The sequence below is a fragment of the Coregonus clupeaformis genome, chromosome 24 (genome assembly GCF_020615455.1).
Source record: "Coregonus clupeaformis isolate EN_2021a chromosome 24, ASM2061545v1, whole genome shotgun sequence".
NCBI classification, from domain to species: Eukaryota; Metazoa; Chordata; class Actinopteri; order Salmoniformes; family Salmonidae; genus Coregonus; species Coregonus clupeaformis.
This window is the reverse complement of record NC_059215.1, coordinates 39,010,751-39,034,058: the sequence shown is the minus strand read 5'-3', so window position 1 is coordinate 39,034,058 and position 23,308 is coordinate 39,010,751. Positions and strand designations below refer to the sequence as shown.

The 23,308-nt window shown below is 46.6% G+C and overlaps 1 protein-coding gene across 1 annotated transcript in view; it reads left to right on the top strand.

Moving 5' to 3' along the window:
- Positions 1–23,308, top strand: part of LOC121537238 (protein bassoon-like) — a 219,993-nt gene that overhangs the window by 177,501 nt on the left and 19,184 nt on the right. The window contains exons 4-5 of the mRNA XM_041844922.2: positions 15,023–15,463; positions 16,096–22,731. Of these exons, the coding sequence (XP_041700856.2) occupies positions 15,023–15,463; positions 16,096–22,731 (7,077 nt within the window). The remainder of the gene's footprint in view (positions 1–15,022; positions 15,464–16,095; positions 22,732–23,308) is intronic.

Sequence of the window (23,308 nt, the reverse complement as noted above, 5' to 3'; positions counted from 1 at the left end):
ATAATAAAGACATTTCAAATGTCATATTATGTGCAAATAGTTAAAGTACAAAAGGGAAAATAAATAAACATAAATATGGGTTGTATTTACAATGGTGTTTGTTCTTCACTGGTTGCCCTTTTCTTGTGGCAACAGGTCACAAATCTTGCTGCGGTGATGGCACACTGTGGTTTTTACCCAATAGATATGGGAGTTTATCAAAATTGGGTTTGTTTTCAAATTCTTTGTGGGTCTGTGTAATCTGAGGGAAATATGTGTCTCTAATATGGTCATACATTTGGCAGGAGGTTAGGAAGTGCAGCTCAGTTTCCACCTCATTTTGTGGGCAGTGTGCACATAGCCTGTCTTCTCTTGAGAGCCAGGTCTGCCTACAGCGGCCTTTCTCAATAGCAAGGCTATGCTCACTGAGTCTGTACATAGTCAAAGCTTTCCCTAAGTTTGGGTCAGTCACAGTTATATTTTTGTTTTCCCATGATTTGGTTGGGTCTAATTGTGTTGCTGTCCTGGGGCTCTGTGGGGTCTGTTTATGTTTGTGAACAGAGCCCCAGGACCAGCTGGCTTAGGAGACTCTTCTCCAGGTTCATCACTCTTGGTTGGTGAGCATACCCCAGACCTCACAACCATAAAGGGCAATGGGTTCTATAACTGATTCAAGTAGTTTTAGCCAGATCCTAATTCGTATGTCAAATGTTATGTTCCTTTTGATGGCATAGAAGGCCCTCCTTGCCTTGCCTCTCAGATCGTTCACAGCTTTGTGGAAGTTACCTGTGGCGCTGATGTTTAGGCTGAGGTATGTACAGTGAGGGAAAAAAGTATTTGATCCCCTGCTGATTTTGTACGTTTGCCCACTGACAAAGAAATGATCAGTCTATCATTTTACTGGTAGGTTTATTTGAACAGTGAGAGACAGAATAACAACAACAAAATCCAGAAAAACGCATGTCAAAAATGTTATAAATTGATTTGCATTTTAATGAGGGAAATAAGTATTTGATTTAAGTAATCAGAAAGATTTCTGGCTCCCAGGTGTCTTTTATAAAGGTAACGAGCTGAGATTAGGAGCACACTCTTAAAGGGAGTGCTCCTAATCTCAGCTTGTTACCCGTATAAAAGACACCTGTCCACAGAAGCAATCAATCAATCAGATTCCCAACTCTCCACCATGGCCAAGACCAAAGAGCTCTCCAAGGATGTCAGGGACAAGATTGTAGACCTACACAAGGCTGGAATGGGCTACAACACCATCGGCAAGCAGCTTGGTGAGAAGGTGACAACAGTTGGTGCAGCTGGGACCATAGTCACCAAGAAAACAATTTGTAACACAGTACGCCATGAAGGACTGAAATCCTGCAGCGCCCGCAAGGTCCCCCTGCTCAAGAAAGCACACATACATGCCCGTCTGAAGTTTGCCAATGAACATCTGAATGATTCAGAGGAGAACTGGGTGAAAATGTAGTGGTCAGATGAGACCAAAATCGAGCTCTTTGGCATCAACTCAACTCGCCGTGTTTGGAGGAGGAGGAATGCTACCTATGACCCCAAGAACACCATCCCCACTGTCAAACATAGAGGTGGAAACATTATGCTTTGGGGGTGTTTTTCTGCTAAGGGGACAGGACAACTTCACAGCATCAAAGGGACGATGGACGGCGCCATGTACCGTCAAATCTTGGGTGAGAACCTCCTTTACTCAGCCAGGGCATTGAAAATGGGTCGTGGATGGATATTCCAGCATGACAATGACCCAAAACACACGGCCAAGGCAACAAAGGAGTGGCTCAAGAAGAAGCACATTTAAGTCCTGGAGCCAGTCTCCAGACCTTAATCCCATAGAAAATCTGTGGAGGGAGCTGAAGGTTCGAGTTGCCAAACATCAGCCTCGAAACCTTAATGACTTGGAGAAGATCTGCAAAGAGGAGTGGGACAAAATCCCTCCTGAGATGTGTGCAAACCTGGTGGCCAACTACAAGAAACGTCTGACCTCTTTGATTGCCAACAAGGGTTTTGCCACCAAGTACTAAGTCATGCAAATCAATTTATAACATTTTTGACATGCATTTTTCTGGATTTTTTTGTTGTTATTCTGTCTCTCACTGTTCAAATAAACCTACCATCACAATTATACACTGTTGCCCTAGAGCACACAAAAAACTATACAGTGAGGGGAAAAAGTATTTGATCCCCTGCTGATTTTGTACGTTTGCCCACTGACAAAGACATGATCAGTCTATAATTTTAATGGTAGGTTTATTTGAACAGTGAGAGACAGAATAACAACAACAAAATCCAGAAAAACGCATGTCAAAAATGTTATAAATTGATTTGCATTTTAATGAGGGAAATAAGTATTTGACCCCTCTGCAAAACATGACTTAGTACTTGGTGGCAAAACTCTTGTTGGCAATCACAGAGGTCAGACGTTTCTTGTAGTTAGCCACCAGGTTTTCACACATCTCAGGAGGGATTTTGTTCCACTCCTCTTTGCATATCTTTTCCAAGTCATTAAGGTTTCGAGGCTGACGTTTGGCAACTCGAACCTTCAGCTCCCTCCACAGATTTTCTATGGGATTAAGGTCTGGAGACTGGCTAGGCCACTCCAGGACTTTAATGTGCTTCTTCTTGAGTCACTCCTTTGTTGCCTTGGCCGTGTGTTTTGGGTCATTGTCATGCTGGAATACCCATCCACAACCCATGTTCAATGCCCTGGCAGAGGGAAGGAGGTTCTCACCCAGGATTTGACAGTACATGGCCCCGTCCATCGTCCCTTTGATGCGGTGAAGTTGTCCTGTCCCCTTAGCAGAAAAACATCCCCAAAGCATAATGTTTCCACCTCCATGTTTGACGGTGGGGATGGTGTTCTTGGGGTCATAGGCAGCATTCCTCCTCCTCCAAACACGGCGAGTTGAGTTGATGCCAAAGAAATCCATTTTGGTCTCATCTGACCACAACATTTTCACCCAGTTCTCCTCTGAATCATTCAGATGTTCATTGGCAAACTTCAGACGGGCCTGTATATGTGCTTTCTTGAGCATGGGGACCTTGCGGGCGCTGCAGGATTTCAGTCCTTCGCGGCGTAGTGTGTTACCAATTGTTTTCTTGGTGACTATGGTCCCAGCTGCCTTGAGGTCATTGACAAGATCATCCCGTGTAGTTCTGGGCTGATTCCTCACCGTTCTCATGATCATTGCAACTCCACGAAGTGAGATCTTGCATGAAGCCCCAGGCCAAGGGAGATTGACAGTTATTTTGTGTTTCTTCCATTTGTGAATAATCGCACCAACTGTTGTCACCTTCTCACCAAGCTGCTTGGCGATGGTCTTGTAGCCCATTCCAGCCTTGTGTAGGTCTAAAATCTTGTCCTTGACATCCTTGAAGAGCTCTTTGGTCTTGGCCATGGTGGAGAGTTTGGAATCTGATTGATTGATTGCTTCTGTGGACAGGTGTCCTTTATACAGGTAACAAGCTGTGATTAGGAGCACTCCCTTTAAGAGTGTGCTCCTAATCTCAGCTCGTTACCTGTATAAAAGACACCTGGGAGCCAGAAATCTTTCTGATATAGAGGGGAGTCAAATACTTATTGTGATGTACTGTGCCGTACGCACTACCCTCTGTAGCGTCTTGCAGTTGGAGGCCGAGCAGTTGCCATACCAGGCAGTGACGCAACCAGTCAGGATGCTCTCGATGGTGCAGCTGTAGAACTTTTTGAGGATCTGGGGACCCATGCCAAATCTTTTCAGTCTCCTGACGGGGAATAGGCATTGTCATGCCCTCTTCACGACTGTCTTGGTGTGTTTGGATCATGATAGTTCGTTGGTGATGTGGACACCAAGGAACTTGATGCTCTCAACCTGTTCCACTACAGCCCCGTTGATGAGAATGGGGGCGTGATCACGTTGAGGGAGATGTTGTTGATTGTGTGAGAAAGTGACGGTGTGAGAAAGGGTGAGAGAGTAAGAGCAAAATAAAAAGATTGAGAGTAAAGGAGAGGTGTGTGCGTGCGTGCGTGCATGCGTGGGTGTGTGTTCCGTTCGTGTGGCATTGCTTTTCTATAGGGCCCTGTGTGAATGATAGGCTGAGGAGTCTGAGGTGGTGTTTGCTCTCATGGAGGTCTACCTTATCTCTCTCCCAGTTGTGTGAACAGACAAAAGCCCTCTTTTCTCTATGGCCAGAAATGTTGCCCTCAACCTTGGTTACCACCACCAGTGATTACAAACACACACTCTCTCACCTTCTTTCTCTGAGAGCAATCTTTATAAGATCAGGCTTTGGTAGGAGTTAAAATGGGGAAATTCAACTGTAGTTGCATCAAGGATATTGAACCGTGGACGGCCAAGTTAATATGGTTGAAGAGAGGAAAGCAGAGGAATGGAAGAAAAGAGAGAAGCAGAAGAAGAACAATCTGAATTGGTCTGGCAGTGAAATTGGATAATAAAAACAGGAGGGAGATTGAGAGAAGGTGAATAAATTCGAGGAAGACAGGAAATAAAGTGCACGAAAGGGAATGGGGGATTTAGGAGAAAAGGATTGAGGGAAAGCGAAAAGAGAGAGATGTCGAAGGAGGTGAGCCTTAATCCCTAGCATGGTAAGAGAGAGAGAGCAGCTAAATTACCTTTTAGATCTAATAAGCATAGGGTTGTTCCTCTGTTCCTCTCTATGGTTCTCAAACAATAGCATTGTATTTTTCACTGTAATAGCTACTGTAAATTGGACAGTGCAGTTAGATGAACAATAATTTAAAGCTTTCTGCCCATATAAGACATGTCTATGTCCTGGAAAGTTTGCTGTTACTTACAACAGTCATGCTAATCACATTAGCGCACGTTAGCTCAACCATCCCGTATATGGGACACCGATCCCATAGAAGTTAACTTGTGCTCACCAGGGGGATCGATAAGGAGTTGTGTCAATGGGATGGGGGACATGCTTCTAGCAGAGGAGGTTTGACTGATGGTGGTACAGTAGCTATGGGGGACTGGACTGTGGCTACCTGCCTAAGAGTGGAGATGCAGTGTGGATGGAAGTCAATAACTCACTCTGGCTCTGAGAGGTTCATCTAGAGGTTGGCTGGGTGGAAGGAAGCAATCCCACTGGACTTTTACTCCCGCTGTCATAGGAGACTGTATAGGCCCCCATAGGTAATAGGGTGCCAATTGGGATAATGCCCTAGTCTCTATATCACTGGGCCATCATATGGATGGCCATGTCCCCATATCCCTCTCCTCTCTACTGTATATTATCATCTGACCAGCTACAGTAGATCTTCTCTCCTCTCTACTGTATATTATCATTTGACCAGCTACAGTAGATATTCTCTCCTCTCTACTGTGTATTATCATCTGACCAGCTACAGCAGATCTTCTCTCCTCTCTACTGTATATTATCATTTGACCAGCTACAGTAGATTTTCTCTCCTCTCTACTGTATATTATCATCTAACCAGCTACAGCAGATCTTCTCTCCTCTCTACTGTATATTATCATCTGACCAGCTACAGTAGATATTCTCTCCTCTCTACTGTATATTATCATTTGACCAGCTACAGCAGATCTTCTCTCCTCTCTACTGTATATTATCATCTGACCAGCTACAGTAGATATTCTCTCTTCTCTACTGTATATTATCATCTGACCAGCTACAGTAGATATTCTCTCTACTGTATATTATCATTTAACCAGCTACAGTAGATCTTCTCTCCTCTCTACTGTATATTATCATCTGACCAGCTACAGTAGATATTCTCTCCTCTCTACTGTATATTATCATCTAACCAGCTACAGTAGATATTCTCTCCTCTCTACTGTATATTATCATTTGACCAGCTACAGCAGATCTTCTCTCCTCTCTACTGTATATTATCATCTGACCAGCTACAGTAGATATTCTCTCCTCTCTACTGTATATTATCATCTGACCAGCTACAGTAGCTCTTCTCTCTTCTCTACTGTATATTATCATCTGACCAGCTACAGTAGATATTCTCTCTACTGTATATTATCATTTAACCAGCTACAGTAGATATTCTCTCCTCTCTACTGTATATTATCATCTGACCAGCTACAGTAGATATTCTCTCCTCTCTACTGTATATTATCATCTAACCAGCTACAGTAGATATTCTCTCCTCTCTACTGTATATTATCATTTGACCAGCTACAGCAGATCTTCTCTCCTCTCTACTGTATATTATCATCTGACCAGCTACAGTAGATATTCTCTCCCTCTCTACTGTATATTATCATCTGACCAGCTACAGTAGCTCTTCTCTCTTCTCTACTGTATATTATCATCTGACCAGCTACAGTAGATATTCTCTCTACTGTATATTATCATTTAACCAGCTACAGTAGATATTCTCTCCTCTCTACTGTATATTATCATCTGACCAGCTACAGTAGATATTCTCTCCTCTCTACTGTATATTATCATCTAACCAGCTACAGTAGATTTTCTCTCCTCTCTACTGTATATTATCATCTAACCAGCTACAGCAGATCTTCTCTCCTCTCTACTGTATATTATCATCTGACCAGCTACAGTAGATATTCTCTCCTCTCTACTGTATATTATCATCTGACCAGCTACAGCAGATCTTCTCTCCTCTCTACTGTATATTATCATCTGACCAGCTACAGTAGATATTCTCTCCTCTCTACTGTATATTATCATCTGACCAGCTACAGTAGATATTCTCTCCTCTCTACTGTATATTATCATTTGACCAGCTACAGTAGATTTTCTCTCCTCTCTACTGTATATTATCATCTAACCAGCTACAGCAGATCTTCTCTCCTCTCTACTGTATATTATCATCTGACCAGCTACAGTAGATATTCTCTCCTCTCTACTGTATATTATCATTTGACCAGCTACAGCAGATATTCTCTCCTCTCTACTGTATATTATCATTTGACCAGCTACAGCAGATCTTCTCTCCTCTCTACTGTATATTATCATCTGACCAGCTACAGTAGATATTCTCTCCTCTCTACTGTATATTATCATCTGACCAGCTACAGTAGCTCTTCTCTCTTCTCTACTGTATATTATCATCTGACCAGCTACAGTAGATATTCTCTCTACTGTATATTATCATTTAACCAGCTACAGTAGATCTTCTCTCCTCTCTACTGTATATTATCATCTGACCAGCTACAGTAGATATTCTCTCCTCTCTACTGTATATTATCATCTAACCAGCTACAGTAGATTTTCTCTCCTCTCTACTGTATATTATCATCTAACCAGCTACAGCAGATCTTCTCTCCTCTCTACTGTATATTATCATCTGACCAGCTACAGTAGATATTCTCTCCTCTCTACTGTATATTATCATCTGACCAGCTACAGTAGATATTCTCTCCTCTCTACTGTATATTATCATTTGACCAGCTACAGTAGATTTTCTCTCCTCTCTACTGTATATTATCATCTAACCAGCTACAGCAGATCTTCTCTCCTCTCTACTGTATATTATCATCTGACCAGCTACAGTAGATATTCTCTCCTCTCTACTGTATATTATCATTTGACCAGCTACAGCAGATATTCTCTCCTCTCTACTGTATATTATCATTTGACCAGCTACAGCTGATCTTCTCTCCTCTCTACTGTATATTATCATCTGACCAGCTACAGTAGATATTCTCTCCTCTCTACTGTATATTATCATCTGACCAGCTACAGTAGCTCTTCTCTCTTCTCTACTGTATATTATCATCTGACCAGCTACAGTAGATATTCTCTCTACTGTATATTATCATTTAACCAGCTACAGTAGATGTTCTCTCCTCTCTACTGTATATTATCATTTGACCAGCTACAGCAGATCTTCTCTCCTCTCTACTGTATATTATCATCTGACCAGCTACAGTAGATATTCTCTCCTCTTTACTGTATATTATCATCTGACCAGCTACAGTAGATTTTCTCTCTTCTCTACTGTATATTATCATCTGACCAGCTACAGTAGATCTTCTCTCTACTGTATATTATCATTTATCCAGCTACAGTAGATCTTCTCTCCTCTCTACTGTATATTATCATTTAACCAGCTACAGCAGATCTTCTCTCCTCTCTACTGTATATTATCATTTGACCAGCTACAGCAGATTTTCTCTCTTCTCTACTGTATATTATCATCTGACCAGCTACAGCAGATCTTCTCTCCTCTCTTCCTAATCATGCTCTCCATCTCTTTATGTTTTTATTCTGACCTCTAGTGCCTTCTCCTGTTCACCCCCCATCTCTGTGACCTCTCTCTTTTCCAATCTGCTCACGCCCCTCCTCTCGTCTTCATTCGGCATATTTCACTCTTCTATCCCCCTCACTCTCTTTCTTTGCTTCCCTTCCTCCTCACTCACTATGGGGCTTTCCCCCTTTTCTTCCTTCTAATTTCTCTGTCTTCTGTTTCCGGTGGGCCCCTCCGGCTCTCCTCTTCCTTCTCTGGTCGACCCTGTGCTGAGTGGTCCTCCATTTTGCGGCATTGTGCTGTAGTGTAGTGTAGCACTGCCTGAAGCAGCAGCAGTAGAACTGTGGAGGGGATGGAAGTGTGCGCGAGAGCAGAACAATGGTACCCTGGGTAAAAATAGCTCTCCCAGCTTGGCAGGGGGAGGGGCCCTGCCTGCTGTACTATATGCAGTACAAAGAGAGGGGGGATTGAGTGGTCTATATGCAGATGTACAATGCACTTCATACAGAAGAAAGGAAGGGAATCCAATGCACACGTTGAAGGGAGCTGGGGGAATTATATGGAAGAGAAGGGAGAGTTGTGTGTGTCGGGGGGATGTAGGCCAAGTGAAGAGACGGTGGAGAGGACCACCGTATACAGTACCAGTCAAAAGTTTGGACACACCAACTCATTCAAGGGTTGTTCTTTATTTTTACTCTTTTCTACATTGCAGAATAATAGTGAAGACATCAAAACTATGAAATAACACATATGGAATCATGTAGTAACCAAAAAAGTGTTAAACAAATCAAAATATATTTTATATTTGAGATTCTTCAAATAGCCACCCTTTGCCTTGATGACAGCTTTGCACATTCTTGGCATTCTCTCAACCAGCTTCACCTGGAATGCTTTTCCAACAGTCGTGAAGGAGTTCCCACATATGCTGAGCACTTGTTGGCTGCTTTTCCTTCACTCTGTGGTCCGACTCATTCCAAACCATCTCAATTGGGTTGAGGTCGGGTGATTGTTGAGGCCAGGTCATCTGATGCAGCACTCCATCACTTTCCTTCTTGGTCAAATAGCCCTTACTCAGCCTGGAGGTGTGTTGGGTCATTGTCCTTTTAGAAAACAAATGATAGTCCCACTAAGCCCAAACCAGATGGGATGGCGTATCACTGCAGAATGCTGTGGTAGACATGCTGGTTAAGTGTGCCTTGAATTCTAAATAAATCACAGACAGTGTCACCAGCAATGCACCCCCACACCATAACACCTCCTCCTCAATGCTTTACGGTGGGAAATACACATGCGGAGATCATTTGTTCACCCACACCGCGTCTCACAAAGCCACGGCGGTTGGAACCAAAAATCTCCAATTTGGACTCCAGACCAAAGTACACATTTCCACTGGTCTAATGTCTATTGCTTGTGTTTCTTGGCCCAAACAAGTCTCTTCTTATTATTGGTGTACTTTAGTAGTGGTTTCTTTGCAGCAATTCGACCATGAAGTCCTGATTCACACAGTCTCCTCTGAACAGTTGATGTTGAGAGGTGTCTGTTACTTGAACTCTGTGAAGTATTTATTTGGGCTGCAATTTCTGAGGCTGGTAACTAATGAACTTATCCACTGCAGCAGAGGTAACTTTGGGTCTTCCATTCATGTGGCGGTCCTCATGAGAGCCAGTTTCATCATAGTGCTTGATGGTTTTTGCGACTGCACTTGAAGAAACGTTCAAAGTTCTTGAAATGTTCCGTATTGACTGACCTTCTTGTCTTAAAGTAATGATGGACTGTCGTTTCTCTTTGCTTATTTGAGATGTTCTTGCCATAATATGGACTTGGTCTTTTACCAAATAGGGCTATCTTCTGTATACCCCCTCTACCTTGTCACAACACAACTGATTGGCTCAAACGCATTAAGAAGGAAAGAAATTCCACAAATTAACTTTTAAGAAGGCACACCTGTTAATTGAAATGCATTCCAGGTGACTACCTCATGAAGCTGGTTGAGAGAATGGCAAGAGTGTGCAAAGCTGTCATCAAGGCAAAGGGTGGCTATTTGAAGAATCTCAAATGTAAAATATATTTGGATTTGTTTAACACTTATTTTGGTTACTACATGATTCCATATGTGTTATTTCATAGTTTTGATGTCTTCACTATTATTCTACAATGTAGAAAATAGTAAAACATTAAGAAAAACCCTGTAATGAGTAGGTGTGTCCAAACTTTTGACTGGTGCTGTACATCCAATTGTGGATGTGTTCTGTGGTATTCTGCTTTATCTTTTTTGGGGGTCTCCAGGGTATATAATATGCAAGAAAAGGTAGGGTGAGGAAAAGCACAAAATACTCTACAAGGGATGGATAATAGTGCACTATGAGAATAGCCTGACCACTCAAAGTAAATTCTTCCTCTGCTCTGTCGTTCACTACCTGCTTCAGTCTGAGACTGCCATCATTGAAGTCGTTTGTTGTGACGAGGGCCACGAGGGGCGTTGTGCAAAACAAAGTCATCAGCGTTTGGATCGTCTCTAACCAGTCAGAGTATCAAAGTCAATGACTAATTTTCAAACCACCGTTTTATCCACGTGTATTCTGGCTCTGGACAACCCATCGGTTTCTGGACCCATCAGACGGCCCCGCATGTGCTCCCATTTGGTCGTGGATGTACTCAGATCCAGACTCATTGCGGAGAAGAAACTAACGTCCGTGGGCGTGGCGTAGCGTTTGCCCGAAGCAAAGAGTCTGGGTAGCCAGGCAATTATGAGAAGGGCTGTAGTGCACTATACTTTAGTCAGAACAATATAGCAAAGTGGGGCCACAGTATTGCTCTCTCTCTGAATTAAGAGCAATCTGTATGAGTCCACTAGCAAATGAAAAATAGGGATATAATTTGTGGCTTTGCTAATCACACTTAAGAGAAAGAAAAAACAAAACACCCACTGCTTGAAATGAACTATTTAACAGCTTGGCAGGTCTCGCAGGGAGGCTTTTATGCTTTTGTCAATACCTCACTCAATCTCGGTTAGAAAAGTTGAAAATCCCCCCACACTATTGATGGTGGAGTATTGACAGTAGCTTTTTCATTTAATTCAGTTTTTTCCCTTCAGTCATCGCCAGTAGGCTGGAAGCTTACTTTGAATTCCAGCAATTTCTTCTTAATGAACTTATTGCACTCATTTCAGTAACATTGTTTTTTGTACCAACTACTCATCCACCAGTTTTCTTTATAATGTTTTATTGCCTGGAGTGCAGATAAAGAATAGTGTGTGGGAGTGTCATTGAAGAATGTAATCCAAACCGAACAGATTAAAGGAGAAGTTTTCTTTTTTACAACCAAATCTCTATTATTTTTATGTAAATGTAATGTTATAGAAGGGTCCAGACACCTTTTAGTGATTTCACTTGTTTTTGATAAACTTACCCAAAACAGCTAATCACTTCCTCATCGTCATTGTGCAGAAAGCAGGACCCTGAAAAAACATTAACAAAGGCTCCAAAAACACTCAAATATGTCCTTAATAAAAAGAGTAAGAAAAATACACATAATATGTCCTTTTAGAAACTGCAAAGCTAACAGTATAGTGATGCAGGTCTTTAGATGTTGTACACATGAAATTGTGTCATTCCGAACTTTACCTGCAACGTTATATTCCCTTTTGTGCGACTCGAGACGTTTCCCCTATCCAGCTGTTCCATTCACTGTGTAGCCTGCTGCTACAGGTAACTGCCAAAATAAAGGAAACACCAACATAAAGTTTCTTAATAGGATGTTGGGCCACCACAAGCTGCCAGATCAGCTTCAATGCGCCTTGGCATAGATTGTACAAGTGTCTGGAACTTCCTGTCAGTCCAGCGATGACTGTGACAGTTACGTTTGAAAATCTCATTTCAAGATGGTGTGAGCATTGATGATTATCTGAATACAAACCTTTTTATATTCTCATATCACTAGTCACGATGTACTCTTCTGCTCGGTAGGAGAATTTAGTTTTCCATTAATTGAAACCATAATCCAATTTCTTTTGTAAATCTTTCTGAAATGGTTTGTATTTTTCCCCTCAATGTGATGTCATGCTTGGTAAACGAGGGGACTGGGACTGGGTGCATTTTAGTCTTTAGGATGTGAAATGGATGATAAGAGATGCTGTATTATTAGTGAGGGCTTTTACCTTTTTTTTCCGGTCTGCTTTTTAGAGAGTGATACAATATTTATGTATCTGTGGGCTGCGTGTCTATGACAGGTTCATACAGTTCATACCATTCCCTGACTTCTGAAGACCTGCATGAAGGGAGAGAATAGAGAGAAAATTAAACATTAGCCTCAAAATTGTTCCTGGTGTTAATGGTCAATACGGTTCCATTCAGTTAGTCCTCTCTGACTTATTCTCTCCTGTCTTCCTTGTTCTCTCTCAGTGTCTCTGTACCAGTGGTGTAAAGTATTTAAGCAAAAATACTTTAAAGTACTACTTGGGTATCTGTACTTTACGATCACGTTTCAAGAGAAGATCCAGATGCAGACAGTGTTGAAGTAACAAAAGTTTATTACAAAAACAGGGGGCAGGCAAATGACAGGTCAAGGGCAGGCAGAGGTCAGTAATCCAGATCAGAGTCTAAAAGGTACAGAACGGCAGGCAGTCTCAGGGTCAGGGCAGGCAGAATGGTCAAAACCAGGTAACTAGAAAACAGGAACTTGAGAAAGACAGGAGCAAGGGGAAAACCGCTGCTAGGCTTGACGAAACAAAATGAACTGGCAACAGACGAACAGAGAACACAGGTATAAATACACTGGGGTTAATGGGTAAGATGGGTGACACCTGGAGGATGGTGGAGACAATCACAAAGACAGGTGAAACAGATCAGGGTGTGACACTTTACTATTTATATTTTTGACAACTTTTACTTCACTACATTCCTAAAGAAAATAATAAACGTTTTACTACATGCATTTTTCCCTGACACCCAAAAGTACTTGTTACATTTTGAATGCTTAGCAAGACAGGAAAATGGTCCAATTCACGCACTTATCAAGAGAACATTCCTGGTTATCCCTACTGCCTCTGATCTGGCGGACTGACTAAACACACATGCTTTGTTTGTAAGTTATATCTGAGTGTTGGAGTGTGCCCCTGGCTATCTGTAAAAAAAAACAAGAAAATAAAATGGTGCCGTTTGGTTTGCTTAATATAAGGAATTTGCAATGATTTATACTTTTACATTTGATACTTAAGAATATTTTAACAATTACATTTACTTTTGATGCTTAAGTATATTTAAAACCAAATACTTTTAGACTTTTAGTCAAGTAGTATTTTACTGTGTGACTCACTTTTACTTGAGTAATTTTCTAATCAGATATCTTTACTTTTACTCAAGTATGACAATTGGGTACTTTTTCCACCACTGCTCTGTACAGCATATATCTGCCCTTCAGTGAGAAATGAATCAATGTGTTTTACAGAACAACACCCACATGGTTTATTGTTGACATGCTGGTTTTAGATGCTGACTTGCTGTTGCCTCAACCCCACTCGAAATTCAATAGAAATTATTTGAACAATGCTAATAGCTTCCTGATTTTTAAAAAACAGTGTCTGTGGTTCTGGAATTTCTGGAACTCAACTAGCTGGGTTTTGAGATATCTGCGCATGCGGGATACACTAGCCTACCTACTTTCAGCTGCTGTTCAGTGCTCAGTCATTCTTTTACACAAAACAGTTAGTTTTACAACTTAGTTCTTTGTCTGTTGTAAATGTTGGCTATTGCAAACATGAGCATGACACAAACAGGTTGTCTAGCAATTTCATGTTATTTTTTAAGGAGGGGAGTTACATGCCATTGCAAGTTATATGTTACACAGCATATCAAACAAGCAAGACACAAACAGGCAGTCAATAGCGATTTAATGTTCTTTTTCATCATCATTGCAAACATTGGCTTAAGAGGAGGCAGACTCCTGGCGATATATTGCTGCATAACTATAAAGATTACATCATCAAAACACTAATTGTTTTGCCCCAATGCAATGTGTAGACTGCGTCTTGCTTGTCCAACGGCAATATCCGTTACAACAGACAGAGAAGGTTGTAGCCTTCACACATATTTTTTGAACATTTGTTCAAATTGCAGCTGTTCAGAAATATTAGGCAGCGAGATAGGCCACATCATGATATCGATCAAATTGGTTGAGCTTTCAGAAGAGGGTGAGTAAAGAGAGAAACGTGAATGTGTGTGTAAAATAACACGTGCAGAACGTGATTCGGATCTTCAGATTTGACAAAGACGTTTCCAGACAGGCTGGACAGGGGTAAAAACTCTGTATTGTAGCCCCGGCCTATAAAAAATAGGGCCTACGCGAGCAATAAGAAACCATTGAATCGAGGATCAAGCACAACACCAGTAAAGATAGATGGAATCATATCCCACAGATTTAAGAGGCTTACTTCTCAGAGTAGTGCTACTGTAGGTGTGGGACTGGGCCTCCACTCAGTCCCATTGTTGTGGTCTATGTATGCCGGCTCCCCAAAATGTGTCGTAGAAGGGCGATGTCTCTCAATCTGGTGGCAGCCTGCCAATAGACAGTACTACTTTCTCCTCTGAGACCCACAGACTTAATCCCAGGGAGGCCATGCTGTCACTCTTTTCTTTATCCACAGAATCACAGTGAAGATGTACATGGAATATGGGAGGGATGTTCTACTCTTGTCAGATTCTTCCATGCCCGCTTTGTACCCCCCTTTGAACAAATGTTCACCCTTCACTTCCTAACTTTCTCTCTTTTTTCTTTCTCTTTACATTTTTTTATCAAAAGGTTAATATAATAGTTTTGTTTTTCTGTTTTGTTTTTCAGAAGAAGGAGTGGCTCTGTCTGAACTGTCAGACCCAGCGGCTGATGTCCGGTGGACTCGGAGACCCTTCTCCTGTTCCTCATCTGTCTCCAAAGCACCAACCAATGGGATCTCCACGCCACCAGGCACCAGCCAGTCAGCAGCCAGCTCAGAAGCCGCCCTTCCAGAAATCAACCAATCAGCAGCAGCAAGGGCCGAGACCGATGCAGCAGCAGAAGCCACAGACAGGCCTGGGGAGCGGACCTTTCGCAGTGAAGCAACCTGGGGACACAAAGGCACCTGTCCAGCCCACACCTGCCAACGAGCCCCCAAAACAACCGAAGGCCACGGAAGAGACTATGCCAAAGTCAGAGGAGGTGGTGGAACCCGTCATAGACACCAAATTAACTCAGAAGAAGGGAGAGCCAATCCTAAAAGACCTAAAGAAGTCAAGACATTATGACGTAAGTCACCTTTTAGGTCTCCTAGAAATTCATTTTGATATACAGCTGATAAATCTTAGTTGTTATATAGTAAAGCAAGATGTTTATTGAGGGACATTTAGTGGAGTTGAAATGGAATAATGTATTGATAGTTTATAGCCACAGTATAGCAAATTATTTGAACATGGCATCCAATCTTTTCTCAGCCTTCCCTCTTCTTCTGCACCTTGTTATTGACGTCTAGAAAAAAAATTGTGCTGATGAAGCAGGCGCCAGCCACAGCACTGATGGATTTACTGCACACAGAGAAAATGAATGTGTTTTTTCTCTCACTCCATTTTAGCCGTCGCCCCTCTTGAAACATAATGCGCTACGATTGGTACAACCATGAATATGCAAAGCCATCAAGGTCTTAGTGGTACTGAATTAGTGCTGATGTGAATACAAAATGAAAGTGATCCACTCTAATGCCCACTGTTCTCCGATGTTCACTGTGAGTATGGGTGGAATAATATGAGGAGCAGAACATTACAAATAAGTGTTTTAGAACAGTCATTGCATAAGATCATTTCAGGGTTTTTCAGGTCTTTTTTTCAGGTCTTTTTCCCAGTCTGCTGTTTTGTTTTTGGCTGATTTCTTATGTCCCTCCTTAGGAGACCAAGAACAGCACTCAAGACCTGTCACGGAGCCCCCAGAGCCTGAGCGACACGGGCTACTCCTCAGACGGCATCTCCAGCTCCCACAGTGAGATCACCGGCCTCATCCAGGAGGAGGAGATGAAGCTGAGCGAGAGGGGCATCAGCGGACGTGGCAGCCCCCCCAGCCCTTCCGAGATCACCAAGCTGGAGAGCTCCATGAGGCCCCTGCTGGAGTCCAAGACCCTGCCGGCCGAGGAGAGGGAGCGCGAACGGGGCCGGGGCAGGCACCACGGAGAGCAGAGGCCCCGGTCGCTGTCCATCACCCCCGAGGCCTATGACTCTGATGAGGAGCTGGAGGACATTGTGGAGGAGGAAGAGGACGGAGGGGAGAGGGAGTCCAAACGGGAGCACAAGAGCAGTGCCGCTCCCAAGGACGAGAAGAAAGTGGCTGAGCCGGAGCCAATGACAGATGAGGAGTTCATGAGGAGGCAGATCATGGAGATGAGCGCAGACGAGGACAACGAAGAAGAGGAGGACATGGAGGAGGAGGACGAGGAGGACGAAGGCTACGGCTACCAAAAACCGAAAAAGACACACAAGCACATTTCGGAGTCAATGAAAGAGAAACGCCGCCTATCTCACCAGTCTAGCAGCTTCGAGGAGGAGACCAAAAGCTCCAGCAACATCTACAAAGGTTCTGCGGAGGAAGGAGAGGAGGGGGGCCTGGGGGGCCTGCGCCGCTTCAAGACCATTGAGCTCAACAACACCAACAGCTACAGCCATGACATGGAGCTCAACAATGAAAATGACCTCAGCTTGGACCGGGAGCCCGAGCTGGAGATGGAGAGCCTGACGGGATCTCCAGAGGAGCGCTCCAGGGGAGAGTACTCCTCCACCCTGCCACCCACCACCTCCAGCTATACCTCTGGCACCTCACCCACCTCCATCTCCTCCATGGAGGACGACAGCGACAGCAGCCCCAGCCGCAGACAGAGACTGGAGGATGCCAAGCAGCAGAGGAAGGCCCGGCACCGCTCCCATGGCCCCCTGCTGCCCACCATCGAGGACTCCTCTGAGGAGGATGAGCTGAGGGAGGAGGAGGAGCTGCTGCGGGAGCAGGAGAAGATGAGGGACCTGGAGCAACAGAGGATCCGCAGCACGGCCAGGAAGACCAAAAGAGACAAAGAGGAGCTGAGGGCCCAGAGACGCAGGGAGAGGTCCAAGACGCCCCCCAGCAACCTCTCCCCCATCGAGGATGCCTCCCCTACTGAGGAGCTGCGACAGGCTGCAGAGATGGAGGAGCTCCACCGATCCTCTGCCTCGGAATACTCCCCCCAGAGCCTTGACTCAGAGGTTGAGGGATATGAGTCTAAACTCTACAAGTCTGGCAGCGAATATAACCTACCTACATTCATGTCTCTGTATTCTCCCACCGAGAAATCATCGACAACCATGACGACCACTGCTCCCTCCAGCAGCAAGCCCCTGAAGAGTGCTGAGGAGGTGTACGAGGAAATGATGAGGAAAGCTGAGTTGCTGCAGAAACAACAGAAACCGCAGCAGCAACATAAACAACAGAAACAGCAGCAGCAACAAGGGAGACACAACAGTGCATATGAGGATGACACAAATGGTCAACAGTATGAAGATGAGTACGCGTACAAGCAGGCAGAGACTGGTTATGAAAAAGAGGCAGCAGAGACGGGAGACATCTACGAAGAGATCTGCCAGACCTCCCAGAACATCACTAAGATGCACCAGTCCTCCACCCTGGAGTTACAGCAGCAGGTGGAAATAGACAACAGTACCTATCCAGATAAGCAGCTTTTAGATACTGGGTCAGCATTCGCTAAGCTGCTTGAGCAGACCAATGACCTATTGACTCCTGGCACCAGCCCCACTCAGCTCTCTGCACCTGTGTCCTTCTCTGAGACCGGAGGAAGGATCCCTGATGTACGGGTGACACAACACTACTCAAAAGGGATGAAGAGCCAGATGGGTAAAAATGGCATCACTCCAGTGGCGGCCGCCACCACATTAGCCGCCTACGGGGTTTATTCCCGGGATGCAGTGACCATCTCCCAGACCAGCGTTAGTCAAACGATGACGACCATCCAATCCACCATGTATGGTCGGCAAACTGGAGGTCCCACCACTTCAACCACAACCATCTCAAATGTGTGCAGCAAGATAGCAGAGATAACACAGGCATACAGCCAGAGACAGGTGGTTGCGCGGAGCGTGGGGGAGAACCGAGGGGTCCAAGTCAGAGACAGTGCAACATCTTCAGAGCACGTCATTGAGCCCCGCTCGCCAAAGATATACTCGTACTACAAGAGCTCCAGCCCCCCTCTGTCCCCCTCCACCTCGCCCACTGAAAGCCTAAGTAAATCCCCCTCCAGGAGGGTCGAGATCTCCACCCAGACGTTCAGCCCAGGCATAGGGGCTCCGTCGGCTGGCTCAGGGCCCACCTCCCCAGTGATGGTCCAGGGTACCCAGACAACTCACAGAGTCATATCCCCACGTCTTTTCAGACAGCAATCCTCCCAGGACGCCCCCTACATGGACGCCGAGCACACAAGCCCTGCCAAACCAATGACGGTCAACACGGCCACCTCACCTTTATCCTCGCCCACCAGATTCAGCCGACAGTTGACATTTGACGGCTACTCTCCACAAGCCAGTCCGCCAGACACCCCTCCATACCACCAGTCTCCTCACCGCAGCTTCTATAGGACGCAGAAGTTGGAGAAGGTCAATGTTGGCACCAGCATGGTCACCACAGCTAGCACCTACAGCCGTGGTTCGATATCTATGGACAGCATCTCGCTCTGCAGAATCTCCACCGTCCCAGGGACCTCGAGAGTGGAGCAAGGCAAGATGATCCATGGTGGGAGCGTGGTGGATCTGAGAACAGTGGATCTGAGAACAGCCACTATACCAGCTCCCATCATCATGACTGACCACGGCATGGATCTTACCTCCCTGGCCACAGAAACACGCAAATACACCAGTGGGCACGAGGGGAGCCACCCCTCTACCATCATCCAGCCTCTCATCATGAACCTGAACACCCAGCAGCACCCCCAAGTGATGGTATCAACCGTAACCACTGTGAGCGTCACAGTGGCCGGCTCCATGTTCATATCACAGCCCCAACAGCCCATGGTCTACGGGGACCCTTTACAAAACAGAGTGGACCTGGGTCAGGGTCTGGGCTCAGCCATGTGCCTGTCACAGAACAAACCACCACCCACTGACCCGTCCATCCCCAAGATTGACGCCAAGTTGGAGGACCTGAGCATCCAGCAGCAGCAGCTGATGGAGCAGCAGCAGAAGCTTCAACAGCAGCAGCAGCTCTTGGAGCAGCAGCTCCAGCAACACCATCAGATGCAGCAGCAGTCCTCCTTAGCTCGGTACAACCTACCAGGCCAGATGACTCTGCTCAAGAAGGACCTTCTGGTCAGCCAAACCAGCAACTCCCCAGCTGTGGTCAGCGCTATATCCTCCACCATCGCCCCTGACATCTACAGCACTGGAGGTCCCCTGGAGCTGAAGAGCAAACCAACCCCAGCAGGTGTGATGAACCTGGCAGGCGGTGGACCTCATGGCATGATGGTCCAGATGGATGGAGCCCCACAGGGAGGACCAGTGACCCAGCTGGTGAAGACAGAAGAGGGCCAGGATGCCGTGGACCTGACAGGGGGGCAGATCAAAGCTGAGAACCAACCGGCCTGCTGTGACGTAGTGTACCGCCTCCCATTCGGAGGTAGCTGTGTTGGTGGTCCGTTCTCCCAGAAGCAAAATGTTGATGAGAAAGTGGCCACTCAAGAGCCAAGTCCACCCTCTGCACCACCACTCTCCTACGAGTCAGACCAGGAGGGCCAGTATCAGGAGTTTTCTGTGGATGGGCGTAAAGCCTACACACTACCGTTCCCTGGGCGGCTACCGCCCTCGATGTCTGACACCAACCTAGCAGAGGCCGGACTCCAGTCCTACCACTTCAAGATGGACCCACACATCCAGGTCTCTAAAGAGCTGGCCGTGGACCTCAGCACCATGAAACATGGCTATGAGGGAGGCTTCCTGGGACTGGGCATGCAGTACGGCTCCTACACTGACCTTCGCCATGGGGGTGACCTCACAGCTACTTCCCTGCCCATACGCAGATTCAACTCCCTGTCAAACATCAGCTCAGACTACGGCTACTCGCCCCGAGACCTCGCTAACTTCCAGGAGTCCAACCTGGCCCAGTACAGTGCCACCACCGCCAGAGAGATCAGCCGAATGTGCGCTGCCCTCAACTTAATGGACCGTTATGGGAGCAACCCGGAGCTTGTGCAGTACGGCGTAGGAAGAGGAACTGGTCCAGGTGGCAGGCTTAACTCTATGAGACAAAATATGCTCTACGGACCTGACGGGAAGCCAATCTCTCAAACCCAAGCGCTCACCAACATGATCAATGCCAGGCAAGCCAGCCTCCGAGCCATGTACCCGTCTGCCATGAGGTCTGCTGATGGAATGACCTACTCCACCGTCAACACGCCCATCGCATCCACCTTGCCAATCACTTCCCAGCCTGCCTCAGTGCTGCGCCCGCTACTGAGGGGAGTGTACAGACCTTTACCCACAGCCAACATGACACCCGTGCCTCTGGCCAGCCTCACCAGGATGCCTGTGAACCCAAGGATGCCTATATCTGGGCAGGCTCCATACCGTCATCCGGCTCCCAACATCTTCCCATTCACCACTTCGGCCTCTGTGAGAATGCCTGCCGCTATCAACACCACCCAGGATGCCCCGCTCTACCTAGGGAAGCCCTCTGTGAAATCAGGTGCATCTGATCCATCGTCTCAACCTCTCTTTGCCCATACATCAGCCCCGGTCAGCTTGTCAATGGCGCCCCAGCAGCAACCCATGAACCTGACCCAGGCTCACCTCCACACTCAGGCCCTAGGGCAGCCCCAGGTCCAGCCTCAGAACCAACCCCCAGCCCAGCCCCAGCACATGCAACCTCAATCCCATCCTCAGGGCCAGCTCCCACCCCAGAGCCAGCCCCCTCCAGCCCACACTTACCCTCCGACACAAAGCTACACTGGGCCCCAGAGCAACACCCAGCCCCCTCCGCCTGGCCCACCCTCCAGCGGCCCCGTCAACCCTGCGACGGAGACGGAGGAGAGGATACACCGCCAGCATGAGCAGCTGCTGCAAATGGAGCGGGAGCGTGTGGAGCTGGAGAAGCTGCGTCAGCTACGTCTGCAGGAGGAGCTGGAGAGGGAGCGCATGGAGCTGCAGCGGCACCGCGAGAAGGAGCAGATGCTGGTGCACAGGGAGATCCAGGAGCTGCAGACAATCAAGGAGCAGGTCCTGCAGCAGCAGCAGGTTGAGAGGGAGAACCAGCTGGTGATGCAGAAGGAGCAGTTGGCCCAGCAGAAAGCCCAGCTCGACCAGATACAGTCGCTGCAGCAGCAGCTTCAGCAGCAGCTCGAGGAGCAGAAGAGGCAGAAGACTGCTGCAGCTGCTGCTGCTGCAGCCGCCGCAGCCGCTCAGGTGGACCAGAACGGCCAGACCCTGCTGCCCAATGGAAACCAAGTGGGCTTCATTTCCCTGCCCAACTCCTCCTCGGACATGTGTCTAAGGAACAACGAGGAGCATATAGAGACCAGAACCAACATGAGGAGGCAGAACTCCACCTCCATGCCCCGGCTGAGGGATGGAATGGAGGGCGAGAGCGTCCAGTTCTATGGAGCGCGGAGGATCGTGGACAGCTGCGTCCAGACAGACGAAGAGGATGGCGAGGAGAGGTACATCATGTCCCGGCGCAGACGCAACAGGCGCAGTGTAGACTGCAGCGTTCAAACCGACGATGATGAGGAGAAAGTGGAGTGGGAGCAGCCCGTGAGGCGCAGGCGCTCTCGCTTCTCTAAGCACTCGGATCCCGGGGCCGAAAACAAGACAGACACAGCCTCCAAGACAGCCGCCTCATCCAGCATTGCCATCCAGACCATCCGAGAAGGCTCCTGCCAGACTGAAACAGACCAGCTGTGGAAGGTGTCCCCGGCCATCCACGTCACCGTGCCAGACCCGAACAAAGTCGAGATCGTCCACTACATCTCAGGCCCTGAGAGGACCCAGAAGGGCCAAAGCCTAGCCTGCCAAACAGACGTTGAGGCCCAGTCTCAGGGCGTGGTGGTGCCGCAACTCAGCGTGCCCACCACCATCAGCCCCTACTCCACGAGCATCCAGCTGGTGGGGTCTGCCGACCCGCGCCAGCAGCAGAACAGGAGGAGGCCGGACCCCCTGGAGATCAGCTACCAGACCCAGCCCATGAACCACCTCCATAATGAGTCCCTCTCCAGCCTGATCCGTCAGCCCCCCAAGTCCCCCCAGGTGCTCTACTCCCCTGTTTCCCCAGTCTCCCCCCACCACCTGCTGGAGACCTCCCTCTCCAGCGGCGGGCTGAACAAGGCCCACGTCACCCCCCAGCAGAAGGCATACACGGTCGAGTCGCCCCAACGCCACCCCAGCATGCCCCGGCCCATTAAGAACACACAGAGGTCCATGTCGGACCCCAAGCCCCTAAGCCCAACTACAGATGAGCACACCAAGGCCAGGCTAAACCTGTACCAGCAGCAAGCTCTTCAGAGCCAGGTAGGTCATAAGGTCAATCCTTTGATCCTCAACAGCTATTTCTGTACACATGCAGAGACCAAAAGAGTCAAACCGCAAAATCACATGGACAGTTGTTTTTTTTACTGTTAAGTACTGTATGCATTCTACTGTAGTATGTATCAAATTGGCAGCGTAATATTAAAATATGGCCCCATAAACATACAGTGCATTACCATACAATGCTACACTCTTACAATTAGTGGTGACTCGAGGAACCCTGGAGATCCTCAAGGAATCCCTGGAGTTCTTCAAGGAACCATTGCCAGTCAATGGTTCATATTAGCACCCTTGGTTAGTTGAGGGGCTCTTGGAGGAACATTTAATGCACATGTGTCAAACTCATTCCACGGAGTGCCAAGTGTCTGCAGGTTTTCACTCCTCTCTTGTACAGGATTGATTAATTAAGGTCACTTATTAGTAAGGAACTCCCCTCACCTGGTTGTCTTAATTGAAAGGAAAAACCAAAAAACCAGCCTACACTAGGTCCTCCATGGAATGAGTTTGACACCCCTGCTTTAATGTTTCAATGTAATGTTCCTGGAAGAACCCTGGACTG